General features: G+C 38.4%; 1 protein-coding gene across 1 annotated transcript in view; it reads left to right on the top strand.

Moving 5' to 3' along the window:
* Positions 1–26,258, top strand: part of TTN (titin) — a 307,220-nt gene that overhangs the window by 27,877 nt on the left and 253,085 nt on the right. Inside the window, exons 27-43 of the mRNA XM_077830394.1 lie at positions 31–312; positions 617–883; positions 988–1,260; positions 1,379–1,642; positions 1,740–2,000; positions 2,413–2,673; positions 3,177–3,440; positions 3,538–3,798; positions 3,946–4,206; positions 5,080–5,340; positions 5,436–5,577; positions 5,667–5,832; positions 6,331–6,562; positions 7,365–7,649; positions 7,752–7,877; positions 10,909–11,097; positions 16,479–16,535. Of these exons, the coding sequence (XP_077686520.1) occupies positions 31–312; positions 617–883; positions 988–1,260; positions 1,379–1,642; positions 1,740–2,000; positions 2,413–2,673; positions 3,177–3,440; positions 3,538–3,798; positions 3,946–4,206; positions 5,080–5,340; positions 5,436–5,577; positions 5,667–5,832; positions 6,331–6,562; positions 7,365–7,649; positions 7,752–7,877; positions 10,909–11,097; positions 16,479–16,535 (3,852 nt within the window). The remainder of the gene's footprint in view (positions 1–30; positions 313–616; positions 884–987; positions 1,261–1,378; positions 1,643–1,739; positions 2,001–2,412; positions 2,674–3,176; positions 3,441–3,537; positions 3,799–3,945; positions 4,207–5,079; positions 5,341–5,435; positions 5,578–5,666; positions 5,833–6,330; positions 6,563–7,364; positions 7,650–7,751; positions 7,878–10,908; positions 11,098–16,478; positions 16,536–26,258) is intronic.

The raw sequence follows: 26,258 nt of genomic DNA, 5'->3' as shown, positions 1-26,258 counted from the left end.
CAACTCTCAATATTTTTTTTTATTTTGCAGCCAAACAATTGATAAATTTCACACAAAATTTACAAGATGTTGTTGCTAAAGAGAGAGATTCCATGGCAACCTTTGAATGTGAAACCTCAGAACCCTTTATCAAAGTGAAATGGTATAAAAATGGAATCGAAATTTTTTCTGGAGACAAATACAGGATGCACTCTGACAGAAAAGGTCACTTTCTTTCTGTGCTAATGATTGACATGTTAGATGCTGAGGACTACAGCTGTGCATTGGTAGAAGATGAAACTGTAAAAACAACTGCTAAGCTTATTGTTGAAGGTAGGAATGCAAGCTTTATTATCACTCAATGTTTTCATAGTAAAATCTTCCAGGAAGAAATCAGCTATCACCAATGAACATAGCAGCATGCATTTTGCTGTATAGAACATTGCAGAAATGTTTACACTATGTTTATATTTTTTAATGCAACATGAAAGCCTGAAAATTATTTTATGTTCAGGGTTTGAAAATAATATTTAATTTAGATGCAAGTTTGTTTCTTTAAAACCAAATATTTTTATAAGAAATGTTTCATAAAACTCTTTAAAAAATCATTTGTGAATGTATATATGTTCTAATGCAGGTGCTGTTATTGAGTTTGTTAAAGAACTTGAGGATATTGAAGTCCCAGAGTCGTTCTCAGGCGAGCTTGAATGTGAGATTTCCCCTGAAGATGTGGAGGGGAAATGGTATTGTGGTGACGTGGAGCTCACATCCAATAGTAAATACATGATTACGTCCCGGCGTGGTCGCCAAATTCTCACTGTTAAAGATGTTAGTAAGGAAGACCAAGGAGAGTACAGCTTTGTTGTAGATGGCAAAAAGACCAGTTGCAAACTGAAGATGAAGCGTAAGCCTTTCTAATCACATACCCCTTCTTTCCTACAGCTTTAATAATAATTATTTTGTTTATCTGTTGTGAGGATTAATTTGTTTTTCTTTCTTATTTCATAGCTCGTCCTGTGACCATTCTTCAAGGACTTACTGATCAGAAAGTCTGCGAGGGTGATATTGTGCAACTTGAAGTTAAAGTCTCCCTAGAAAATGTTGAAGGTGTCTGGATGAAGGATGGTATCGAAATTCAGCCAAATGACCGTGTGCACATTGTGCTGGACAAGCAGTCACATATGTTGTTAATTGAAGATGTAACAAAGGAAGATAGTGGCAATTATTCCTTTAATATTCCCAGTCTTCTTCTTTCAACCACTGGACGAGTCTCTGTTTATAGTAAGTGACTATTGTTAGCCAGTCCAATGTTTTTTCAAAGGCATGGGTGGTCATTTGTTTGCTTTATTTCTTGTTAATTTAAGGGGGTTTTTACATTAATATTTTTGTGACTTGCCAGGTGTGGACATAGTGGTGCCACTAAAAGATGTTCACACTATTGAAGGAACAAAAGCTGTCTTTGAATGCAAAGTTTCAGTCCCTGATGTGTCTTCGTCCAAATGGTACCTAAACGATCAACAGATAAAGCCTGATGACCGTATGCAAGCTGTCTGCAAAGGCACTAAACAAAGGCTAGTGCTTACTAGGACCCATGCATCAGATGAAGGACAATACAAACTGATGGTTGGCAAAGTTGAAACCAGTTGCAATCTTACAATTGAAAGTAGGTATTCGTTAAGATGCACAGTACTTCTTAAAACACTTCTTGCTAATATAACAAAGTGGTCATGACTAATATTTCTAATGAACTTGTTTTACAGAAATTCAGATTATTAGAGGCCTTCATGACATCACATGCACTGAAACTCAGAATGTGTCCTTTGAGGTTGAGCTATCTCATGCAGGTATTGATGTTTTATGGCACTTCAAAGACCAAGAGCTTAAGCCTAGTCCTAAATACAAAATCGAAGCATGTGGCAAAATATATAAATTGACAGTGGTCACCATGATGAAAGATGATGAAGGTGAATACACATTTTACGCCGGAGAAAAGAAAACATCTGGGAAGCTTATAGTAGCAGGTTAGTAGGCTTAAATCCCAAAAAGAGTCTGGCTTTGATTTTAAAAAAATGTGCCCAATATAATAAGCAATTTACATATTTCGAAGCAGCACCTGGCAATTTTGCTCTTGCTATACCTTTCTCCACTCTTTTCTTTTCTCTCCTTTTTCCTGAGGTTTGTCTCTCCTTCTCGATCTTATTTTTTCTGTCTTCTTTTTGGCTTTGATTCAGCAGCTCTTAGGTGGGTGTTTAAATGCTTTGTTAAATCGGGACCATAATGTAGAATGATGCACAAATGAAGGCAGTATGTTGTCCTCAGAATCTGCGTAGCTGGTGGATTTCAGCAAAGCTGCATTTCAGGATAGGGGAAAAAATAATCTAATGAGAGAGCTGAAACACTGAACAAATAACTCGTGCTTTTGCTTCCCAACAGGTGGTGCCATTGCAAAGCCTCTCACCGATCTAACAGTGGCTGAATCCCAAGAAGCTGTTTTTGAATGCGAAGTGGCAAATCCTGATTCTGATGGTCAGTGGTTGAAGAATGGTAAACCATTATCTATGACCGATCACCTCCAAAGCGAATCAGATGGTTTAAAGAGGAGACTTAATATTCCAGTCACCAAGCTAGATGATATGGGTGAATATACCTACAAAGTGGCATCCTCAAAAACATCGGCCAAATTGAACGTTGAAGGTCAGTAATTCTGTCCTGATTTGATACGTTTAAGGGCTTGATTCACCTTTTGCTCAGGCCCTAAGACATAAAATAAAACTAAGTATGATATACGTCATCATTATTACAAACTGTCTTTTGTATTTAAAATTGAGGCGATAAATGGATACAATTTTTGGATGTTCCATGTTAGAATTTAACATAACGGTAATATTTTGATAAAAACATATTTGGTGTATGCTGTAAGCCATTAAAAAGTCAACATTTGCCAATTGTGTAGTAGCATTTTAAATATAGAAAAACTATGCTAATCTTAGATACTGATAGCTGCTGGGAAATGCTGTTTTGTTTTGGGGGGTGGGGTTAGTGGAGGCGGAGGCATTGGTGACCATGAGATGTGTGTAAAGTGTATGTCTTTGGATCTTAAAATAAGAGGATCATAACATGTTTTGTAAAATGACCATGTTTAACTTTCTTTGAGTTTCAGTTTGCTTTTTCAGCTTTATTGGTCATTGTTTTTCTAGCTGTTAAAATAAAGAAGACACTAAAGAACCTAACTGTAACAGAAACACAAGATGCAGTTTTTTCTGTGGAACTTACCCATTCTGATGTTAAAGGAGTTCAGTGGATCAAAAATGGCATTGAACTTAAATCAGATGACAAATATGAGATTACAGTGAAGGGAACTGTTTACACACTGAAAGTGAAAAATTGTGTTATCACTGATGAGTCCGTTTACAGTTTTAAGCTTGGAAGGTTAGGTGCCAATGCCAGACTCCACGTTGAAAGTAAGTCAATTTGTGATCATTGCAGCAATTAGTCTAATGACTGATTTAGAATTTAAATCACAAGTATGAATAAACTGTTGTGATTCTCTTCCTTAAGCTGTTAAGATAATCAAAAAGCCAAAGGATGTGACTGCTTTGGAAAATGCCACTGTTTCCTTTGAATTGAGTGTTTCCCATGATACCATACCGATCAAATGGTTCCACAAAAATGTTGAGATTAAGTCAAGTGACAAGTACAGTATGATCTCTCAAAGGAAAGTTCACAAGCTGATGCTGCAGAATATATCTCCCTCTGATGCTGGAGAATACACAGCTGTAGTAGGACAACTGGAGTGCAAAGCAAAGCTGTTTGTGGAAAGTAAGTATTTCATGCCACACTAGCTCATGTATTATAACTAGTCCTTACACAGGATGATCTGTTACTCTTTGCATTTCCAATTTTATAAACAGAATTTAAAAGACAATACTATCTGATTTTTTTTTTCATTCTCTTGCTTTTTCATAGCCGTACATATTACAAAGACCATGAAAAGTATTGAGGTTCCTGAGACCAAAACTGCCTCCTTTCAGTGTGAAGTATCTCATTTCAATGTACCTGCTGTATGGCTAAAAAATGGGGTGGAAATTGAAATGAGTCAAAAGTTTAAAATAGTGGTTCAGGGGAAACTCCATCAGCTCAATATCATTAACACAAGCAGTGAAGATTCTGCAGAATATACATTTGTCTGTGGGAATGACAGAGTCAGTGCAACTCTGACAGTAAACCGTAAGTAAAAATAAAAATTAACCAAAGTGTTTTCTATTACCAAAATAGTTATGATATTAATATATGATCAAAGCTTCTTTGTGTTCTATATAAACTGAAACACACCCCATCTACTGGTTAGAGTGGGAATATGGGAATCAGGAGACATGGGGTAAAATTCTCAAAAGTACCTAAGGAGCCTAAATCCCATTTTCAAAAGAGATTGAGGCACTTATGAGCTCAAAGTCCCTTTGGTTTTTATTAAGGCTTAGGCTTCTAAGTGGCTAGATCACATTTTGAAAATGGGACTTAGTCTCTTAAATTATTTAGAAACATTTGAAAATGTTATTCCTAGATTCGATTCTCGAATCTTGACTCTGACACAGAATGCCTCATTGACATTGCACAAGTCATTTAGCTGCTCTGTGTCTCAGTTTCACCATCTATAAAATGGGAATATTCCCTTTTCTAAATTATTTTGAGATCCTTGAATGAAAGGCTCTATACAACTACAGAATGATATGGTTTGTTTTTGGCGTTTGGTTTTTGAGTTTTAAATTTTTTTTTTGTTCCAGAAAATAAGATTATTCAGGTCACTTTGTATCTATTTTTCCTTACTGATTTCACAACAATATGTAATAAAAACAAAGACACTTCTTATTAAAAAGTGGTAACTTCCAAATAAAATGCTGAAAAGGCCACTCTCTTTTTGGTAATTTTTGTGCTAAATGCAAGAAGTCCAGTTTTCAATTAATGGCTTATTTTATAATATTTTGCAAAAACCAATGAGGGAAGGACCTTAGTTTAAATGCAATCTGATTAAAGGATTGTGAAGCAATTCAGGTTCCTGTTAAGACACATTCTTAAATCATATCGCTATTTCTTTTCTTTTAGCTATCTTGATTACATCCATGTTGAAAGACATCAATGCTGAAGAGAAAGATACAATAACATTTGAAGTAACTGTCAACTACGAAGGCATCACATACAAGTGGTTAAAGAATGGGGTGGAGATAAAATCAACTGACAGGTGCCAGATAAGAACTAAAAAGCTTACACATTCTCTTGCCATAAGGAATGTCCACTTTGGTGATGCTGCAGAATACAGTTTTGTTGCTGGGAAAGCTGTTTCTTCAGCCACTTTATATGTGGAAGGTATTTGTTGTCATAGTCTGTATATTTAAGGAATGTTAATGGCCCTCCTGATATATGTTTACAGTACTCATCGTATATCCATGGTATTTCCCTAGCTCGTCACATTGAATTTAGGAAGCACATTAAAGACATTAAGGTTGTAGAGAAGAAACGAGCCATTTTTGAATGTGAAATCTCAGAACCTGACATTTCAGTGCAGTGGATGAAGGATGGCCAGGAACTCCAGCTTGGTGACAGGTAATCTTTTTCTCCAGAACAAGACGCTAGTATTCCTTATATTTTTTTCAGAAAAGTAGCTCTGTTCATTGTCTTTCTGTTGTCTTTAGAATGAAAGTTCAGAGGGAGAGATTTGTCCATCGCCTCCTCATTCCTTCCACAAAGATGTCTGATGCTGGACAGTACACTGTAGTAGCAGGAGGAAACGTGTCCAGTGCTAACTTAGTTGTGGAAGGTCGTGATATTCGTATTAGAAGTGTCCATAAAGATGTTCAGGTACAGTATATACATAGGGAATAAATTCTTGATAGTTCTGTTGTTTTACCATTCGAAGGAGCAATAGCTTATGAATGGGTTATATTGAGCCAGGGGTAAGAGCGTACCTAAACTATTTGAGATAATCCCCGCCCCGCCCCCCAAAAACCCCAGCAATAGTCGTGCAGTCAGGGCCTCCCACCATGTTCTGATGGGCCAACCCCATCACCACGGTATAGGCCTTAGGGATTCCAAAGACACATACTTCTCACCAGACAGTTAACTTTCTTCTCATTGATCCAAATAGGACGTTAATAAGTGGGAGGACGAGACAACATCTGCAGCTCTCAGGCCTATATAGTTACTTTGAGTCAGTGCACTAAGTGGCAGGCCATCCTGTGTCCTGCTGCAGAGACAGAATTCAGAGCGTCCTGAGTTTTCCCCCTTAAGGTTTAGTAAAGCAGGAGGGCAGCTGTAAAAGCAAGTGCTATTTGTAATATTTATTCTACTTGGCAAAAGGTCATTGAAAGACAACGAGCTGTAGTTGAATTTGAAGTCAATGAAGATGATGTTGATGCTCACTGGTATAAGGATGGCATTGAGATCAATTTCCAGATTGAGGAAAGATATCAATATGTCGTGGAAAGAAGAATCCACCAGATGAGCATCACTGAAACAAGATATAACGATGCTGGGGAATACACCTTTGTAGCAGGAAGAAACAGAAGCTCTATTATTCTCTATGTTAACGGTACGTATGTTTGCAATATTGGTGTAGCCGTGTTTGGTCCCAGGATATTAGAGAGAGAAGGTAGATGAGGCAATATCTTTTATTGGACCAAATTCTGTTGGTGAGATAGAGACAAAAATATTACCTCACCCACTTTGCGCCTCTAATGGTATGCGTGGACACTCATTTTGCTCATTATTGCATTTCCTATCCTGTGTTTTCTGTATCTCTGTGAAAACTTCTTGGCATTATAATACTGTAAATTTGGCATAACTTCAGAGAGAGAACCCTGGAACAGTTGGGGCTGCTTGTTCTACATCACTGCTTCCTGTCCACTCTTTCCATTGAAACGGATAACTGATTAAAATGTTATAGCACTTTTTATATCTACATCTACCTAAGCCAGTCAACCCTCTTACTTCTAAGTAAAGTAAATAAAGCAGTAGTCCCTTAACTTTGATATCTCAAATATTTAGTATCGGAGGGATCAACCTAACAGTTTTCAGAGATGTTTTTTACAATTTCATCTTTCAAAAAATCTTGTACACTAAAACAGCTATTTGTTCGAAAACAATTTTTCTTGAGCCATCTTTATTCCAGCCCCAATTCAGTATTCCTTGACCAAGAAAATCCCCCAGTCAAGTTGTGTGTGAGAAATACTGAACTGGATCTTCAGTCACTGGGAACTTTGCATGAATAAGGACTGTGGATTCTGACCACTTTTGGCAATAGTATTTTTGTTTGGCAGAGTAAGAGATCTTACTAAATTTTTAATAATTTCAATAAGCAACACATACTTAGATCCTTTTTTTTAAATCTGCAGCTCCAGAGCCACCCCATATTATTCAGGAGCTTCAGCCCACCACCGTGGAATCTGGTAAACCCGCCCGCTTTTGTGCTGTAATATCAGGTAGACCCCAGCCCAAAATTTCCTGGTATAAAGATGAGCAGCAGCTTTCTGCAGGCTTTAAATGCAAGTTTCTTCATGATGCACAAGAATACACTCTATTGTTGATTGAGACTTTCCCTGAAGATGCAGCAGTTTATACGTGTGAAGCGAAGAATGACTATGGAGTTGCCACTACTTCAGCTTCGCTTTCAGTGGAAGGTAAGTTTCCCAAGTTCCTTAAAGTGTATTTGAAATGGTATTGTCAGTATTTTGTGATGTGCGCTCTTCCATGTGGTCTAACCTTTTGGTCTCTTTCTTTAGTCCCAGAAGTTGTTTCTCCTGATCTAGAAGTGCCAGTTTATCCACCTACTCTTATAACACCACTTCAAGATGTTGTTACTTCTGAGGGACAATCTGCTTGTTTTCAGTGCAGAGTTACAGGGACAGGTTAGTTTAATGAAATTATATACAATTTTTGTTATATCAGAATTGTTCAGCTGATACTCAAAGCAAATCTAATAGCACATGAGCTGAAATCAGTCTTTCTGAGGATTGTGTAACTATCAGATATATGTACGAAGTAGTGTTGGCTGTATAATTGACTGGCAGCTAGCAATTTTAAAAACTATCTCATAGCTGCCAGCAGACATGAAATTTAGGAGTCCCCTAATGCTAAGCAATTTTTTAATAGGTGGTCATGGGCTCAGTAGTTCTTACATTTTTAATCAGATGTGAACCTTTATAATGCTTTTCAGAGTACTGACTACTACGTGAAGTTTAAAACTGTCAGTGCAGTGATATGGCAGAGCTTTGAAGCCCTATCTGCAATGCTGGAGAAAGCATTGTCCTATAAATGAGCATGAACAATGAACAAAGCTTCTGGTGCCACCTACTGACACACCATTTTAAAGATACAGGTCAAAAATCTGCCCTGACTTTCACCTCAAAGCCCTTAATATCCCCAGAATGTACCATTTTCAATGCCATTCATGGAAACATTAAACTAAAAATATTATATCAAAATTAGCATTTTTGTTTTATCCCAGTATCAGAGATTTTTTAAATTTATACTTATTTGAAATAGACTTTCCTTATATAAATTTACCATGTTTTAATTAAATAAATACCATCTTATAACTAAAATTTTTGCCCATGACACCATAGTAATTCATTTGATAAATTAAACTACAGTATTATTATTATTACCCCACATAGTCTTGGGAACTATTAATAATAATAAAATATTCACATATTACTGTAGAGATACCTAGTGCCTAGCTTTGCAGGGACCCCTGTGGCATGGGGCCCCATGCAACTGCTCTGCTTGCTACCCCCAAATGGCAGCCCTGGCTTTTATATGCAGAAAACCAGTTATTGTAGCACTGGTGGGTCGTGGAGTTTTTATAGCATGCTGGGGGAGGGGCTCAGAAAGAAAAGGGTTGAGAACCCCTGGATTATAGGCAGACCAAAGTCCAGATTTAAATCATTTTAGGGTTATAGAAATGCAAAAGTGTGCATGAAATGAGTAGCATCTACTCTTTTGCATTCCTGTCACTTAAAAGAGAAATTCTTGAATTGGAAAAAGATTAGAAAACAAATCTGCTTCCATGATAAAAATTGTGGTAAGACTCAGAAAATACACATGGGAGTTTATACTGGAACTATCGACATCTTAATTACAGCTATGCAAAGCATGACACAGTTTTGTGTGTGAGTGTGCATACATTATCTCTATGTTCATGTTGATCACTGTGAGGTACCTTTGCAGCACAGCACATGGGGCGTTATCCTTGCAGTTCCCGTTCTTTTCGTATTGTATATGAATGAATTTGGATATTTCTAAAATACAGCATGAAAATATTTTATACTAGCTTAGCTAATATACTAGCATTGAAAATATATTTTCAAATTCTTTACACTACATTACTGTTTCCTGAAAACATTGTATCTTTATTACGACAGCAGCAAAAACAATTAAAATAATTTATATATGCCAGATCAGTGTGGTTAGTGATGTAGTTCACTGCCAGGTTTGATGACTGGCGCTGACCTCTTCTTCCCCAAGCTGGCAAGGTGTATGATATCTGGAAAGAACAGCAGGCTTCATGCATGAGACAAGAAAGTGTCTCACTGGACTCAACAGTGGCCTTTCTTGTCAGTTAAGGACGGGCATTAATAAGCGTCACACAGGCCAGTACAACTAAAACAGATCCTTAGCTATGATGATTTCCACCATCTAAGGATCTGGCCTTAAGGTCTAGAGCAGGGGTTCTCAAACTGGGGGGCGGGACCCCTGAGGGGGTTGCGAGGTTATTACTTGGAGGGTCGCGAGCTGTGAGCCTTCACCCCAAACCCTGCTTTCCTTCCAGCATTTATAATGGTGTTAAATATATTTAAAAGTGTTTTTAATTTATAAGGCGGGGGCTCGCACTCAGAGGCTTGCTGTGTGAAAGGGGTCACCAGTACAAAAGTTTGAGAACCAATGGTCTAGATATTTAGGGATATAAAAAACTGGAGGCTTCTCAGAACTCGGGTAGAAAAATAAGCCATGCACTCCCCTCCTCAGAAAACAGATTACTATGGTCATTTGTTTGGATTGTTTGGATCAGCTGAGTCATTTTGTAGCCTACTAGATGATCAGTTTTAAATGGGAATTTGAGATTTAAGATAAATATAAAATAAAATCAGTTCTCCATTAATAATAATAATTAATAGCTGCGGCACTTTTTAAAAAAACAAAATACAGTGAAATTATCCAGGATACTGTGGATGCAGCCCTAAAAAGCCACCTATATTCATGTGCCTTAGCGTGCATCGAATTCTGCAAAATGGGGCATGCTTGGAAATGAAAGGGAAATGGACTCCCTACAACTTCCTCTGCTCCTTCCCTACGCCAGTATCCAACTCATCCCCTCCTCAGTCACCTCCAGCAGCCACCAGACCTCTTCACCCCGCTCCCAGGCACGGACTCGAAGCTACCCTCCTCTTATGTACAGCACCTCTGCTGTCCCTCATGCTCCTACAGCCATCAGCTAAGCTCCTGCATCTGAGCTGATCCTTCCATATTTCTTCACCTATCCTCACAGATGAATTCTCAATGGAGAGTTCTACTTAAAATGTGATGCCAAGATATAGTTGCTAGGATCTTTCATTTTTCATACTCACTGACAACATTGAAAGCCTACTCTGCCTCTGCTATTTCAAAGGTATCCAGAGGGAGAAAGAGAGAGCGAGATTTCCAGTTAATCACTGAATGTCGCAGTCACAAAATAAGTTTTCCCTCATACGTACTACCCAGCCGGAACTATAAAATAACCAATAAAATACAGGTCTTTAAACTAGCCTTATTGTACATTATCAAGGAATATTCAACTTCAAAAAGCTGTGATATAAGTGATTTGTACTTTATGTATTTTTAAAGTATTTACCTACAGACGTATCTTAATCTTACATTTCTTTTTTTATTTTATTTGATCAGATCTGAAAATCTCTTGGTATTGCAAAGATAAGGAGATCAAGCCATCCCGTTTCTTTAGAATGACTCATTTTGAAGACACTTGCCAGTTGGAGATTTCAGAAGCCTATCCAGAAGATGAAGGAATTTATACCTTTGTTGCTAGTAATTCTATAGGCCAAGTGACAAGTACTGCTAACTTGAAGTTGGAAGGTACAATGTGCAATTAAAAAATAAATGATGTTTTAAAACCAGTTGTGTGCCCATACTAATATTCATTAATAAATATATGTGAGTCACTGTCATGTCATGTCATGTCTTTAATTCAATTAATCAGTATCATCTTACAATGTCCACAACATCCACTTGCATCTCCGAGACATAGGTTATGCACAGTGAAGTTTCTTTCACAGTTTTTCAACGTTCCATGCACTTCACCTTTCAATTCTTTTCATTAGCAGCATCCGGCATGCCTCAAACAAGGTAGACTCCTTGTCCCTAACCTAAGTCTATTAAACAGATTTTTATTCCGTTAACAAGCCTTTGCCTTGTAAAGATCTCTAAAGAGTTTTGGTATTGATAAAATGTTTTCATTTAAGAAACATTAGAAAATCTTAAACAAGGGCATGCCCCAGATTCGTGCAAATGAGAAAATAAATTTGCACTATTATGCATTCTGAAAATATTGATCACAAATTTCAGAACAGAAAATGGTCTAGAGGGTTTGTTATTTTAATCGTGCGATTCTTAGTGTTGTTTAACCAGAAATATATTTATTTTTTATTTTTGCAACATAATTTATAAACTATGGAATTAGTGATTCATATTGTAAAATTGCCAGGCCAAAAAGAAAAAAAAATGAGGAGAGAGAACTTTGATTGTAGCATAGGGTAAGAAATTAAAAGTTGGCATGCTTCTTTTCAGGATTTAAAAAGGTTGAAGAAGTTACATCAAAGTCCCAATGGCATGTTTCTTCATCAGTTTCACTTAAGAAGGAGCCTGTTGGCCAAAGGCCCACCTTTATCCAGCCTATTTCAAGCTGCAGGGTATGCAGCGGGGAATCAGTCAGATTTCAAGCCAGGGTCTCTGGCATGCCAAAACCAGAAATCCAATGGTTTCATAACCAACAGCTAATGTTGCCAACAAAAGATATAGTTTTCCATTTTGATGAGTCTACAGGCACAGCTATGCTGATAATAGTAGATGCTTTTTTAGAGCACGCTGGCCAATACTCTTGCAAAGCAGGAAATAGTGCTGGAGAAGCAACTTGCACAGCTACACTTACAGTGACAGCCGAAGGTAAAGCCCCATTTTTGTTCAAAGGGATTCAGTTTGTTGTATACCACTGTTACTAATTACCTCCTTTCCTCTTTTCACACCTTTTAGTTAGCAGCTAGTTCACTAATGTTGGTAGTATTAGCTGTAACCAATAAACCACTGTCATTTCCTTTACTTTAAAATGTCATATAATTTCAAATCTCACAAAACTGTGTCCTATATATAGAAAATATAGACATTTTACTACACTAAGCAAGTACACGCTTTAAACCAGAGAGCTGGTGATAGTCACACCATTGTCTCATATACTCAACACTGGGCTGTAAAAGCCAACAGAAAATACATCCTAACAGATTATTTGATATTGGAATGGACAGCTTCGGTGAAAAGAAGAGACGAACATCAGCTGTGTATCAACTGCATGAGTACAAGTCATTTTCCATTCATCTACGTGAATGAATTTTCTTTTGTGTCAAGAGCATAATGCATCTGGCATGCTCAGTTTTCCCATGAAGATATCTTTCATTCTCATTATCCCTACCATTTTATTTTGTTCTTAAGTTGGCCCATTAAAGTACATTATTTGTTAATATTGTTATTTTTTTGTTACTTGATTACACAGTGCAAGCCATAGATAGGCAAAGTTCTGGGAAAGATGTAAAAGAGTCTATCCAGTCACAGGCAATATCAGAAGTTCATGTTGCTTCCCCTTTCGCAAAGAAGGAGACCCAGGCTTATAAAAAAGAAATTAAAACAGTGCAAGAACCATCGTACCAACTGGGTGTGCAGGTTTTGGAAACTCTATCAGAAAGTTTAACCATGAAAGCTACATCAGTGAAAGAAACAGAAACCTTCCATACAACAGTCCTTTCACAAACATCACAAAGCACAATGAAAGTATCCGCTGCTTCTGTTCAGGAAATGAGAAAGGCTTCCCCAAATATTCTCCTGGAACTCCGTGACCAAACTGTGAAATGTGGAGATACTGCACAGTTCATTTGCGCTTTAGAAAGCGAACACTTTTTAGAGGTTCTGTGGACCCATGAAGGTGAAAGGATAAAAGAGTCAAAACGAGTGAAGCTATCACAAAATGGAACTGTCCTATTACTCACAATTATAAACGTCCAACTATTAGATCAAGGACTATACAGTTGCACTGTGCGTAATGATCATGGAAAGACGACAACTGCTGCTGTACTAACAGTAGAAGGTGGTTATTTGATTTTTAACATTATGACTTACCTCATTTCAACCTAATCATCTCTGTGTATAGCTCACTCACATTTCCTAACACTGGTATTTAATTTAGAAAGCTATATTTTAAGTTCTTTTTCACATTTAGGACTCTATTCATAAATGACTTTTGCAGCACCAGGCAGGGAGTTTTATAGCTTGCTTGAGAAGTGTATCATGGCTCTTCCCAGCAAGTTGCAGCCAAATGGAATTTGTACTCATCAATTTATCAATTTAAGCCACTGATATGCAGTGAGACACTGACTTGGTGGGAAGTGTCCACTTGGAACAAAACAAAGAACAGGACAGAAGGAACCAATTTAATTTTGCAATTTATGCAGAATTCTGAAGTTGGAATTTGAAAGAGTTATTTTTAAATAAAGGAAAGGGGGTAACGTTATCTGAGCAAATTAACCCAGAGTCTAGGCCATCCCAGCTTGCACAGGGCCACATGCTGTCAATAACTCAATCTGACTACATCTTGAGTGACACAAAAGGTGCTACATATTTGCAAGGGTTAATATTTTAAGCAGTTTATTTGCATGTTTTCTTCAAACACCCTAAATACAAGTCTGTTTTTTACTCCTGAACACGTCTATTCATTCAGTGCTATAAAATCCTAACTTGTCTATTGGATTTAGGAGCCTCTCTTTCCCAAGACTATATTAATGACCTACACAGTCTTCCTCCATACCTGTGGATTGTTTTTTATTTGTAGAATTCCTTTCCCCCTTGCCATTATTCCAGTGCATTAAAATATCAGCAGTTTCTGCACATGTAATAACATCTTTGGCGTATAGACATTGATATCCTTGACTCCTGTAGACCCAGAATGGGCCTCTTGTTCTTTTGGCACTGCTCACCTTAGATAATGTGATAGCTGCTTTTATTAACTCAGATGACGCAGGAGCAATAGCAGCATGAACATAAGATAAAGCTGTCTCATGCTCTTCCATGAAGTAATTTGCTATGCACCATTTATCAGGCTCTTACACACGAGTTAAGTCCTTTCTTTGCTGTCGATCTACGTTAAGTGTTGTCTCTACATGATCTTCTGCAGTTACCTTCAACATTAAAGGGAAATAGCTTTGATTTAAATTAGGGCTGTCAATCATAAGCAATTAATGCAAAAATAAATTAACTAGATTTTTAAAAGTCACGATTAATCACAGTTTCAATTGCACTGTTAAATAATTGAATACCAATTTAAATTTATTATAAATATTTTGATGTTTTTTCTACATTTTCAAATATTGATTTCAATTACAACACAGAATACAATGTGTACAGTGCTCACTTTATATTATTATTTTATTACAAATATTTGCACTGTGAAAAACGTAAACAAAATTAATAGTATTTTTCAATTCACCTCATACAAGTAGTGTAGTGCAATCTCTGTATCGTGAAAGTGCAATTTACAAATGTAGAATTATTTTTTTCGTATAACTGCACTCAAACAATGTAAAACTTTAGAGTCTACAAGTCCACTCAGTCCTACTTCTTGTTCAGCCAATCGCTAAGACAGTTTATTTACATTTATGGGAGATAATGCTGCCGGCTTCTTATTTACAATGTCACCTGAAAGTGAGACTAGGTGTTTTCATGGCATTGTTGTAGACTGTGTTGCAAGGTATTTATGTGCCAGATATGCTAAAAATTCATATGGCCCTTCATGCTTAGACTTGAGCACTGTACTCTTTGTATTCTGTGTTGTAATTGAAATCAATATATTTGAAAATGTAGAAAAACATCCAAAATTTTTACAGAAACAATAGAATACCAATTTAAATAGCAAGATTAAAACTGAGATTAATCGCAACTATTTTTTTAATCTTGTGATTGTGATTATTTTTAATCATTTGACAGCCCTAATTAAAATTAAAGATGTGCTTGCTTGTGTTAGTCATTACAGACCAAGTCTTAGTCCCACTTAAGTCAATGGTAAACAGCCTACTGACTTAATTGGGACCTTCTTTTAGCCTAGCATGAATAGAGCCCTAAAATGTGTCATAACCCATATATTTCATAGTATATTTTTAGTTTGAGCACTAACATGCTGAACATTCCTTTTCCATACTAAACCCTTTATTTTTATTTCTCTACGTATAAGGGTGTTTTATTCCTGCCAACCATCTAATCTAATGCTTTTCCTAACTTTATTCTTACCTAGCTAAAGAAGCACACGCCAAAGCAGTAACAAAAATTACGCTTGACTCAGACACTAAAAGCACTAAAACAGTCAAAGAGTCTCAGATTCAAACAACCTCCGAAGTTAAGGAAGAGTCTTCAAAGGAAACATCAAGAATGTTAATCACTTCAGCTCAAAGATCACAAGGAACTGAAAAACAAAGGAACGGAGACTACTACCCTGATGTTGTGCCATGCGAAGAGAGCATAGAAACTGGTGCCAAAGTACCAGTATTTCTTGAAACGCTGCTCCCAGAAACTATTGTAAAAGAAGGAGATGATGTGTCACTCTTTTGTCTAATAAAGGGTGTGCCTACTCCTTGTGTGATTTGGCTGTACAATCAGCTAATAGTTGAGGAGTCTGCATTATGTTCCTTAAAACACGATGGGCCACTGTGCAGTTTAAAATTACTCAAAGTTGTTCAGAATCAGAGGGGTATATACAAGTGCAGAATAGTTAACTCTGCAGGACAAGCCGAGTGCAGCACTCATCTGAGAGTGACAGGTTGGCAACTGCATGTTCTTTCCAAACCTAAATTCCTCCTGCATACCATCATTGCATTCAAGTACATTCAGCCCATGGGAAACAGTAACGAAAGAAAAATGTCATTTGTCTGTGGATTGTTGAATGTTTGCCTCCCGGTGTTCCAGGCATGTTAAAGGCATGGTAAATTACAGGCAAAAGTCATAAAAAGTTGTAGACACGTATACAATACAAATAGGTTTTGAAGCATCTGATCACTGTTTCGTCAAATTTATCAGGTGTTTGAGTTGTTCTGGCATGTACTCATGTATGTGTGTGCGTATTTTTTGCAAAAGATATTCATAGTTTCAACCTCACAACCCATTAATTGATGCGTTAATTGATCACAATAATCTCTATTTTATTCTAGCTCCAGAAAAAGTTCTTCAAGAGAAGATAAAAAAACAGATTGAAATGGAAGTGAAAGGTACAGTCACAAATGGATGTTACGCTGAAGCACTGATTTATCATAAAAAATTAGTAAATCGTTAGAAACTTTTATTTGCTTACATACAGCCTATGACAGCAAAAGTAAAACACACTTTGGAGCATATTTGAATATGCTGCATGTTTTGTTTTAATATGCTAAGGGTTACCCACATTACAAGGTTTAAGTTTTAAAATCAGTTTAAAACTTTACATTTATAATTATGCAGCTGTACTTTTAACTTCTACTTCATGCTATGCAGCTGTTTACTGCGTGAGCTTTTATTTGTTAAACTCTCTTGTTAGTGCATGCGATGGTTTAAATCAAAACGAAGATATAAAAATCTTAATGAAATGATTTTTAAACTAGTAAGCAACCTAACAATCATTCAAAGAATGGAATATAATAGAAAATGAATGTTATTTAGGACATGTGAAAGCTACACATTCCCATTGTATCCTCGCACTTCATGTACATACATTAATTCGTCACTATACATTTCTTACACTGGCTTGCAGATAGCATATGTGGTCCATGTTGCTTGCTTTTTTTGCATAACGTTGTGAAGTTAGTGGCTGTATTAGTTCGAATAAACGCCTTCTCATTTCATTTTAGCTAATTACTTACAGCTACCTTTTTATATATTTTTCAAAATATTTTTTCTCAATTGTTTGAACATTTTACCATAATCAAAGGGATCAGAAAGGGCGTTTATTCTACTGTCTGCAAGTCAGGTAAGATTTTCTTCTTTGCCAACAAAAGACACAAAGCTTTTCGGGCAGCAAAACCATACACCCCCAGGAACATGTTATTTTGAAATTCATTTTTGCTTGTTCAAGAAGAAATGTCCACAGTTTGAAGAAAGAACAGACAACGAACGATTTTCGTGTCAGAATCTTTAAAACAGAGCAAGGCATTGCGTTTATTCGAACAAATATGGTGAGTGAATTTTTTTTCTGGATTTGTGATGAAATCTGTAGCATGCCCCCAATTTAATTTAATATCTTGCCATTTCATTTCTTTTCATTTTTCAAACGTATGAGAGAAGCAACAGAGTACGCTGTAATGTAATGTTGTTCTCTTACAGAACTGTTCTTCAGTGAAGAGCCTGGGTGTCCTGAAAAGCAAAGCGAGACGCGAGACGCTTTCTCCGATTCTGAAGACTACTTAGACCATGGATTTGTGTCTGCGCAGAGATGTGCAAGTAGAACCTCGTCTTGGTCTGAGACTCTTAAACCTTCTTTCACTCAAAAGCTGAAATTTAAATCTGTTTTAGAGGGGGATCCCGCAGTTTTCCAGTGTAAACTCGTTGCCTGTCCAACCCCCGCAATGACATGGTTTCATAATAATAGGCCTATCCCTAAAGATCTGCGTAGAATAATAAAGACAGAGAGTGATATGCATATTCACAGCTCCAGCCTAGAGGTAAGAGATGTTCGGGAGAGGGATTCTGGGAGCTATAAAGTGTTTGCCATTAATAGTGAGGGTTCAGCTGAGTCAACCGCTTCGCTGCTAGTTGCACAGCGAGAGGAGCAAAATGCAAAATATTTAGATTTCCTGAGAAAGTCCAAACGAACCCATGAGAGTGTTGAATGTCTGGTTCAGAAGAGGAAAGAAGATAGGCTGAAGGTTTACCTGCGGTGCACTGGCTCTCCTTTCGATAAAAGGCAGGAGACTGAAAAGATGTTAAGAGACTTGCCCCCTGCAAAGGGGATGGTGCGAACCATAAGCTTTCCAAAACTCCTAAGGAGACCGGAGTTCGCGTACGATAAAGACCAGGTAGGTAGCAAACGCACCGCAAGGGACAGGGATCATGGCAGTGATGCTTTGCTTGATGAGGAAATAAAAATTAAGCTGCAACGACTGCGGGAGGCCAAAAGAACCATGCTGGAAAAGAAGAAACTGCCCCCGTCACAGAGAGAGACTGAATCACTCCTTGAATCGGTGCGAACCACAGACTTTAGAGGTGGTAAAGACCTAGGGACCTCTCCAGTCCATTGGGCAATTGAGAGTGAGGCGATACGCTCTGACTTCCAGATAATAAAGCCAATCCATACATGCACCTCTTCACCCAAAATGCCAAGCGGTGAGGAGGGTGCCCCGCATCATCCTAAACCAGAGCCTGTTAAGATGCCGGCGGACTTTCACCTGCGAATGGAACGAATCCTGGGGCTTTCCAAACCCTCCCGGAGTCCTCGGGAGTTTCCTGAAGGAAGCATCGAGGCAGAAACATTCCAAACAAAATCAGTAATAACACTGGAAGAACCAACGAGAGAGCAGTTTCTGGGAAACCCTCCAGTAGCGCAGCCAGAGCCAATTGCCAAAGCTACCTACATCGGCCATAGTTATACACACAAGGAACCACAGGAATCAAGAATAGATACACAGCCAAACGAACAGCTGGAGGAGTTCCAAGCAATGACAGCCAAGAAGAAAAGCCCTGAATCTATAATCTATGTTCTTCTCTGCGACGGATTAAGCGAAACTAGGAAATTGGAGAATGTGTTGTCCGAGACAATCACTATAAACATCAATGAGCCTGTTGATACTTATGAAGGCACCCAAACAGAAAAGGGTGAAGAAAATGCAATGTTAGGACTGGAAGACTCGGCAGAAATCAGAGAGTCTGTATCGGTAGAAGTCTGTGAAATAAAGGAAAAGCCTGCCAGGTCTGAGAGCCCTATTCTAAAGCTTCTGGAACCGGGCCCCCCTTTGTTTGTTCATGAAATTGAATCTCGGGAAGCAAAGGAAGGAGAGAGTTGCATATTTGGCTGTCATTTCCGTGGCCATCCGCAACCCATTGTCACTTGGTATAACAATGACAAACCCATATCTCGTAACCAGGAGGACTATGCCATTCACACGACAGGGAGCCGGTCCACCCTAACTTTCCGCTCTGTTCTCCCTCAGCACGAAGGCTCCATCACCTGCGTGATATTTAATGAATACGGAACTGCCACAACATCAGGCATGCTCAAAGTGAAGATTAAAGAGAGGATTGAGGCTGAACCATTCACCACCGATGAAGCTGAACTGTTAAAGAATAACACAGAAGAGGAAGAAGAACTTAGTTTTCTGTTTGACAAAATGAAAGAAAATCAACCAGCTTTCAGTAGTGAAAGTAGAGCCACCCTTCGCGTTCCTCAGAGTAAACTGCCCGTACCCTGTGTTTCTGACTCAGACCGGCTTTCATTTCCTGTAGAAATCAAAGTAACTGCTCCTACTCCGACTCTAGAACAAGATGAAGAACTGAAGGAAACTGTTCAACCTGCTGAATTTGTACCTGAGCCACCACCTCAGGACCAAGTTTCTGAGGCAATAAAACATAAATTTAAATTTTCCTTTGCGGTAAATGAACCACCAAAAATTGTGAAAGAAACACAAAAATATATTAATTGTAGAGAAGGGAATTCTGTCGTGCTGGAGTGCTCAATATCTGGTGAACCTCAACCGATTGTAACTTGGTTTCGAAATGGCAAAATCTTAACTCCTACTGAGAAGTTTCAATTTGAGGAGGAAGAGGATGGTAGCTACAGGTTACATATTGATGAAGTTTCTGTGTCAGATGCTGGCACATACAAATGTGTTGCTGAGAACACAGTAGGAGTAATAGAAACTGTTTCCAATCTTACAGTAGAGTCTGGTGTGCAGAGCTTTTATAGCCACGTAGAACAAATTAGTGATGTTGAAGAAGAAACTGTTCAAGGTCAGAGTGTACAAATCCAGAAAGAAGTTGCAAAGGAACCGTTGCACAATCTTTATGAATCCTCAGTTGCTGGCAAGCTTAATGATAGAGAATATTCCGTAAGTCAATATTTTCATAACCTCAGTACTCTGAGGCAGGTAGCGCTCACGGAAAAGGAACAAAATACATCCTCCAAAGAAACAGAATCCAAACTCCCAAGATTTATGTGTGACGTTAGAAAGTCCATAGTTACTGAGGATCATCCAATAACTGAAACCCCAGATTTCCAGCAGCAGACTGAAAAAGAAGAGACGGTAAATGTTAGTGAACAAGTGGAGTCAAAGATGGAAGAACCTAAGACATTCACTTTTGTTAGCGATTTAAGTCAGTTTTCACACCCTGAAGAACCACCAATATCTGAAAACCCAGATTTCCAGCTCTCGATTCTAACAGAAGAGAAAATAAATGTGAGCGAACAAGTGAAGCCAAAGATAGAAGCTAATGTACCTGTTTCTGTTGGTGCTTCAAGCCAGGTTCCACAAACTGAGGATGAGCCAATAATTGAAAGCCCAGATTTCCAGCTCCCGAGTGAGGTAGAAAATAAAATAAACGTGAATGAACAAGTAGAGTCAAAGATAGACGAAGCCAAATTATTCACTTTTGTTAGTGATTTAAGACAGGTTTCACACTCTGAAGAACCATCAATATCTGAAAACCCAGATTTCCAGCTCTTGATTCTAAAGGAAGAGAAAATACATGTGAGTGAACAAGTGAAGTCAAAGATAGAAGAAGCTGATGTACCTGCTTCTGTTGGTGATTTAAGTCAGGTTCCACTCCCTGAAGAACCGTTAATACTGGAAAGCCCAGATTTTCGGCACCAGATTGAAAAAGAAGAGATGATAAAAGTGAATGAACAAGTAGAGTCAAAGATAGAAGCCGAAGTATTTGCTTTCGTTCGCAATTTAAACCAGGTTCCACGCCCTGAGAATGAGTCTATAATTGAAAGCCCAGATTTCCAGCTCCCCAGTGAAGTAGAAGAGAAAATAAACGTGGGTGAACAAGTAGAGTCAAAGATAAAAGAAGCTGAAGTACTCGCTTCTCTTAGAGATCTCAACCAGGTTCCACACTCTGAAGAGCTAAGCGATCAGCCTGACAAAACAGATGAAATAAAAACGGAAATTACAACCACAGAGTTTACATCTAGGAACCAACTTGAAAAGATCATTGAAAGCCATACTGAGAAAGCTACATGTATTAATATAGAAATTCCTGCAGGTCAGGACACAGATGGTGAAGTAGAGAGTGTGAAGGATAAAGATTTTGCTTTTGAGAAGAAGCAGTACTTGAAAAAAACAGGTCGAGAAGAATATAACTTTAGCAATGGTGTTACTTATCTGCCCCATCTTGACAGGGGAAGCACGCCAAGCAAATCGTTTAGTAACGGTAATGAAATGGAAATCAAGGGCGCAGGGCATTTTTCAGGGAAATTAGAGCCCGAGCAAGAGAGTCCTGCTCTTGAGCGAACTCTTGGAACACCACCTCTGGCATGTTCTTTCACTGACAATTTAGATACACCATTTAGAAATGTAAATTATCAGATCCATGTCTTCGGGCAGGAGCTGAGTGCAAAGAGGAAAGAATCTGAGGATCATAGTTTTTTCAGTCCTATATCCACGATGGTACAAGAAGATAGAGATCTGTCTGACAAGGACATATGTGACACCAACTTAAATAGGACATTTCGAGATTCAACTGCCATAGAAGAGAAAGATGCGCCCTATTCGCATGCGATAAGTGATGAATTCAAAGGTACACCTGAATTAGAACAACTTGGGTTTTATGATCCAAATAAAGTAATTCAGCAAGAACAACACCTAGAGCAACAAGAAAAAAACATAGAAGGAAATGAACAAAATTACAGAAGCTTTGCGCATGGCATAGAGGAAAATGTCTTTCTTCATGATAAAAAATTATCTGACTTTGGAGAGAGAGAACAGAAGGAAACCTATCAGAATGAACAAACATTAGGAAAAACAGAACCTGAAACGTACAACATTTTATTTGATTTAAAACAAGCTCCTTCTGTAATAGAAAATGTAGATCAGAATTTTCAAGAACAAATTAGGAGGCAACAAGAAGAAACACATTTAAAAGGCCAATATCCGGCCTCTGAACCTGATACAGCCAATATTGTATTTGATTTGAAACAAGTTTACTCTGCTATACAAAATCTTGATCAAGAACAAGAGAGGCTGCTGCAGAATGAAATGTATTTCAAAGATCAACATTCTGCTTCTGAACGAATGGAACCTGATACAGGCCACATGGAAGAAAATGTACAGAAAACTACATCACCTACAGGACAAGGAATTTATTCCTGTCAAGAGTTTTCCAAAGAGAGTGAAGCTATAAAGGACAAAGATGATAATTCTCAAGAATTATCTCTAGAAAAAGTAGAACCCCAAATCCAGGGATTAGCATTTAATCTAAAACAGCATGCAGTGATTTTCTCAGAAGAATTCGTTTCCAAAGAGACTGGCAGCATATCACCGGAAGAAATATGTTCCTTAAACCAAGTGTTATCTCCCGAGATCATGGAAACAGAAACCGAAAGCTCCATAAACCATCTACAAAGAAATGACGCACTTGTAGAAGAAATTTCTTTAAGTGAAGAACTTCGTCATAATTACAAGGTGCAACTGGAGGGAGTTTATGTTCAAGAACGGACTCTGTCAACAGAAACTGGAGTGGCTGAAATGCAAATATTTAAAAGGGACCTAGCTGACATTCCTCTTTCTAGTGAACAGCGATCACCTTCAAAAGGAATTGATGAATTTGAGAAAAATGTTTGTGTGGAAGAATCATTTAAGGAACAAATTAAAGACTTGATATTGGGGCAGACTGAGCGTAGGCCTTCTGCAGAATCCAAAATGTCTGTAAGTCAATATTTTCAAAATGTAGTGCAAGAAACAGATGTTTCTGAGGGTGTGGAATCGCTAGAGAGAATAGACTCCAAAACAGACAACTTCATAACAGACTTGAAAAAAGCTGCAAAGGAGAAAGAACCCACTGCATGTAAACTGGAGCAAGAACAAACACACGTTCTTCAGGTAGAGCAAGCCACAATGAAAGAAATAAGCAGGTCTACTTTTAATGGAAGTAAAACTGAAACTGTGTGTTATACCAAAGTAATTCCTGAAGACCATCATGCTATTCAGCAGGAATCAGATACACAGGACAGGGACATTTCTTTTGCACAGTTCCTTCGTTCGTTAAGAAATGAAGAATCCATAGTCCAGGAAAGGCAATCAAGAGAAGAATTAATTGCCTTGAAGAAACAAAAGTGTAATTTAGAAGATCAGCTTGAAAATGAAATTTCATTTCAGACTAAAGACATTGTAAATGCTGCTGAAGGAAATCTGGATGAAAGGGGCCTATCACAAAATGTTTTGCAATTTCAAGAGCTGAACGCTGCTCAAGTTTCAGAACCTGAGCCATGTGTGTCTCTCTCAAAGTATTTACTCTCAGCCGGACAGCAGGAGGTTCCAGATTTCAAAGATACCATTTTCCAGGCCTTTGACCAGAAGGAATGTATCACTTCTTTGGAAGTTGAAGACGTCACTTTCAGCACCGTTTACGACTATTATAACCAGCAGCAGGAGCTGCTGACCCGTCCACTTTCTCCTGAATCAGAAATGTCAATAGAAATCACAAGCACAAGCGGGGATGAATTGGCAGAATCTGAGCGATTCTATACACCTCCGTCGTCAGTTGAGAATTTTGAATCTCCCATGTCTTTTGAATCTTACCACACTCCAGCTGGCACACCTGAACGGTACTCAACACCTTCCGAGGAACCATCCTTCAACAGAAAGTCCCCTTCCGATTTGGTAAGGGACGGCACACCACGAGAGCGCTACACAACCCCCACCAGTGAATATCCTGAACCCGGAACATTACCTTCTCCTTTCCAAGAAAGGAGGTCGCCTTACGAAGAGCAGCGCTCAGAGATGTTTGGCACACCTTGTGAAGCAGTGGAACCAAAGGGAAATGAAATGCCTCCCGCATTTATCAAACCCTTGCCCAAGAGGAAGATCTATGAAAACAGTTCATTGGGTTTAATTGCTGAAGTTATAGGCCTCCCTGTTCCTGATGTGAAATGGTATCGAAATAAGTCGTTGCTTGAACCAGATCAAAGAGTCAGAATAGAAAAAGAGGGTGATAAATGTATTTTGGAAATCCATAATGTTCTGAAATCGGAAGAAGGAGAATATATATGCCATGCAGTAAACATCATAGGGGAAGCTAAAAGTATCACCCAAGTAGAAGTTTTGCCTCAAGATGGAAGGTCTTTGGCCTTACCTCCTCCAGTAACACATCAGCATGTTATAGAGTTTGACTTGGAACAAAATAAAAATTCGAGCTCGCCTTCTCCTCAAGAAATACTTCTGGAAGTAGAGTTGGACGAAAATGAGGTTAAGGAATTCGAGAAGCAGGTCAAAATAGTCACAATTCCGGAATTTACACCTGACAACAAATGTATGATTGTTTTTCTTGATGTCCTCCCTTTCGCTCTGGTGGAGCAAACCACTGGCTTGACTGCAAAAGGAGATGAAGATGTGAAAATCGACTTTGAAGTCACTGAAATGCCCCCGCGCTTTACCACTCCCCTTTTTGATTTGGAAATTCTAGAAAATTCAGAGGCAGTGTTTGAATGTACAGTGACAGGTTCCCCTACTCCCCAAGTACAGTGGTTTAAAGAACATACCTGCATTACCGCAGATGTCGGGAGCTACATTGTGACTGCTGAGAAAGGAAGTCATAGTCTTAAAATTCAGAATGTAGGTCATTCTGATAGTGGCACATATCAGTGCAAAGCAGCGAATAGTGTCGGAGAAGCTATATGCAAAAGCTCTCTAATTGTGCTAGATTCACAGAGAGCCCTTTCTAGCAGGAGTGGGGATGGAATGACTGGTCTAGTTCTAGGCAGCGCTACGGGTAGGCCACAGAAGTTTGATTTGCTTGTAGACAGTACTCTTCCAAATGGCAACCAGACCGAAATAGAGCTGGAGTTTGAATTTGAGCGCGACACTGATGATTCTCAGAAAGCTGTCAAGTTGGTAGCTGTCACAGAACAAGAGTGTGAAGAGGAAGGGGAGAAATGTGTCAATATTAATTTTGATGTATTTGCTGAGCCATCCAAAGAAGAGGAGATAGAATTTAAAGCGGAGAGCTCAGATAGTTGTTCCTTTGAATTCCAAGTCACAGAAGCCCCCCCAAAGTTTATCAAACATATTTTTGACTGCACTTCGTCAGTAGGTGCTTCTGCGTGTTTCCAGTGCCTTGTAGTTGGCGCTCCAAACCCGAGTATCAGTTGGTACAAAGATGGGATACTGCTTGAAGGGGATAGGTACTGTATGGAGGAAAGGCAGATGGGCTATCATAATCTAATTATTGGAAATTTAATCCAAAACGATGAAGGGGAATACAGATGTGTAGCTGCAAACAGAGCAGGAACTGCTGATACAAGCGCTGTGTTAAACATATGTTAAATTTCCAAGTTTGAGTTCCAAATACATGTTTGGATTAAACACACAATAGGTTTGCATTGTCCCTAAATTCTGTTTGTAAACATGTATCATTCACTTTAGGTGCTTCCTATATTTTAATGCTCATTGAGAAGTGAAATTCACAAGGGTCAGACACCCCTCGAGTCCCACATGCCCTATTTTAGGAACGCGAGAGAGATAAGCGGTGCAGAAGGCTTGTGCAGGCGTTCTGCACGGGGTGGAATTTCATTCCTTGTACATTCTGCACATCCTTTTTATCGCTGTTATTCACGTATGTAGAACTCATTTGTCCGTTTCCTATGCGCGTATATATACTTGTGTTATTTAAAAGTGCAATCATCTTTGTGTTAAAAGGGCCTAGCAACCATCTTGAAATATGAAATCCGCGGTGCTCTTGTAACTTAAGTGTATGGAGTACTACTTTAGACATACGTTTCAGTCTGAACACAGGTATCAGAGTAGCAGCCG

The sequence above is a fragment of the Eretmochelys imbricata genome, chromosome 11 (assembly GCF_965152235.1).
Source record: "Eretmochelys imbricata isolate rEreImb1 chromosome 11, rEreImb1.hap1, whole genome shotgun sequence".
Lineage (NCBI taxonomy): Eukaryota > Metazoa > Chordata > Testudines > Cheloniidae > Eretmochelys > Eretmochelys imbricata.
Note: the sequence above shows the minus strand (reverse complement) of the source record. Positions and strands in the feature narration are given on the sequence as shown.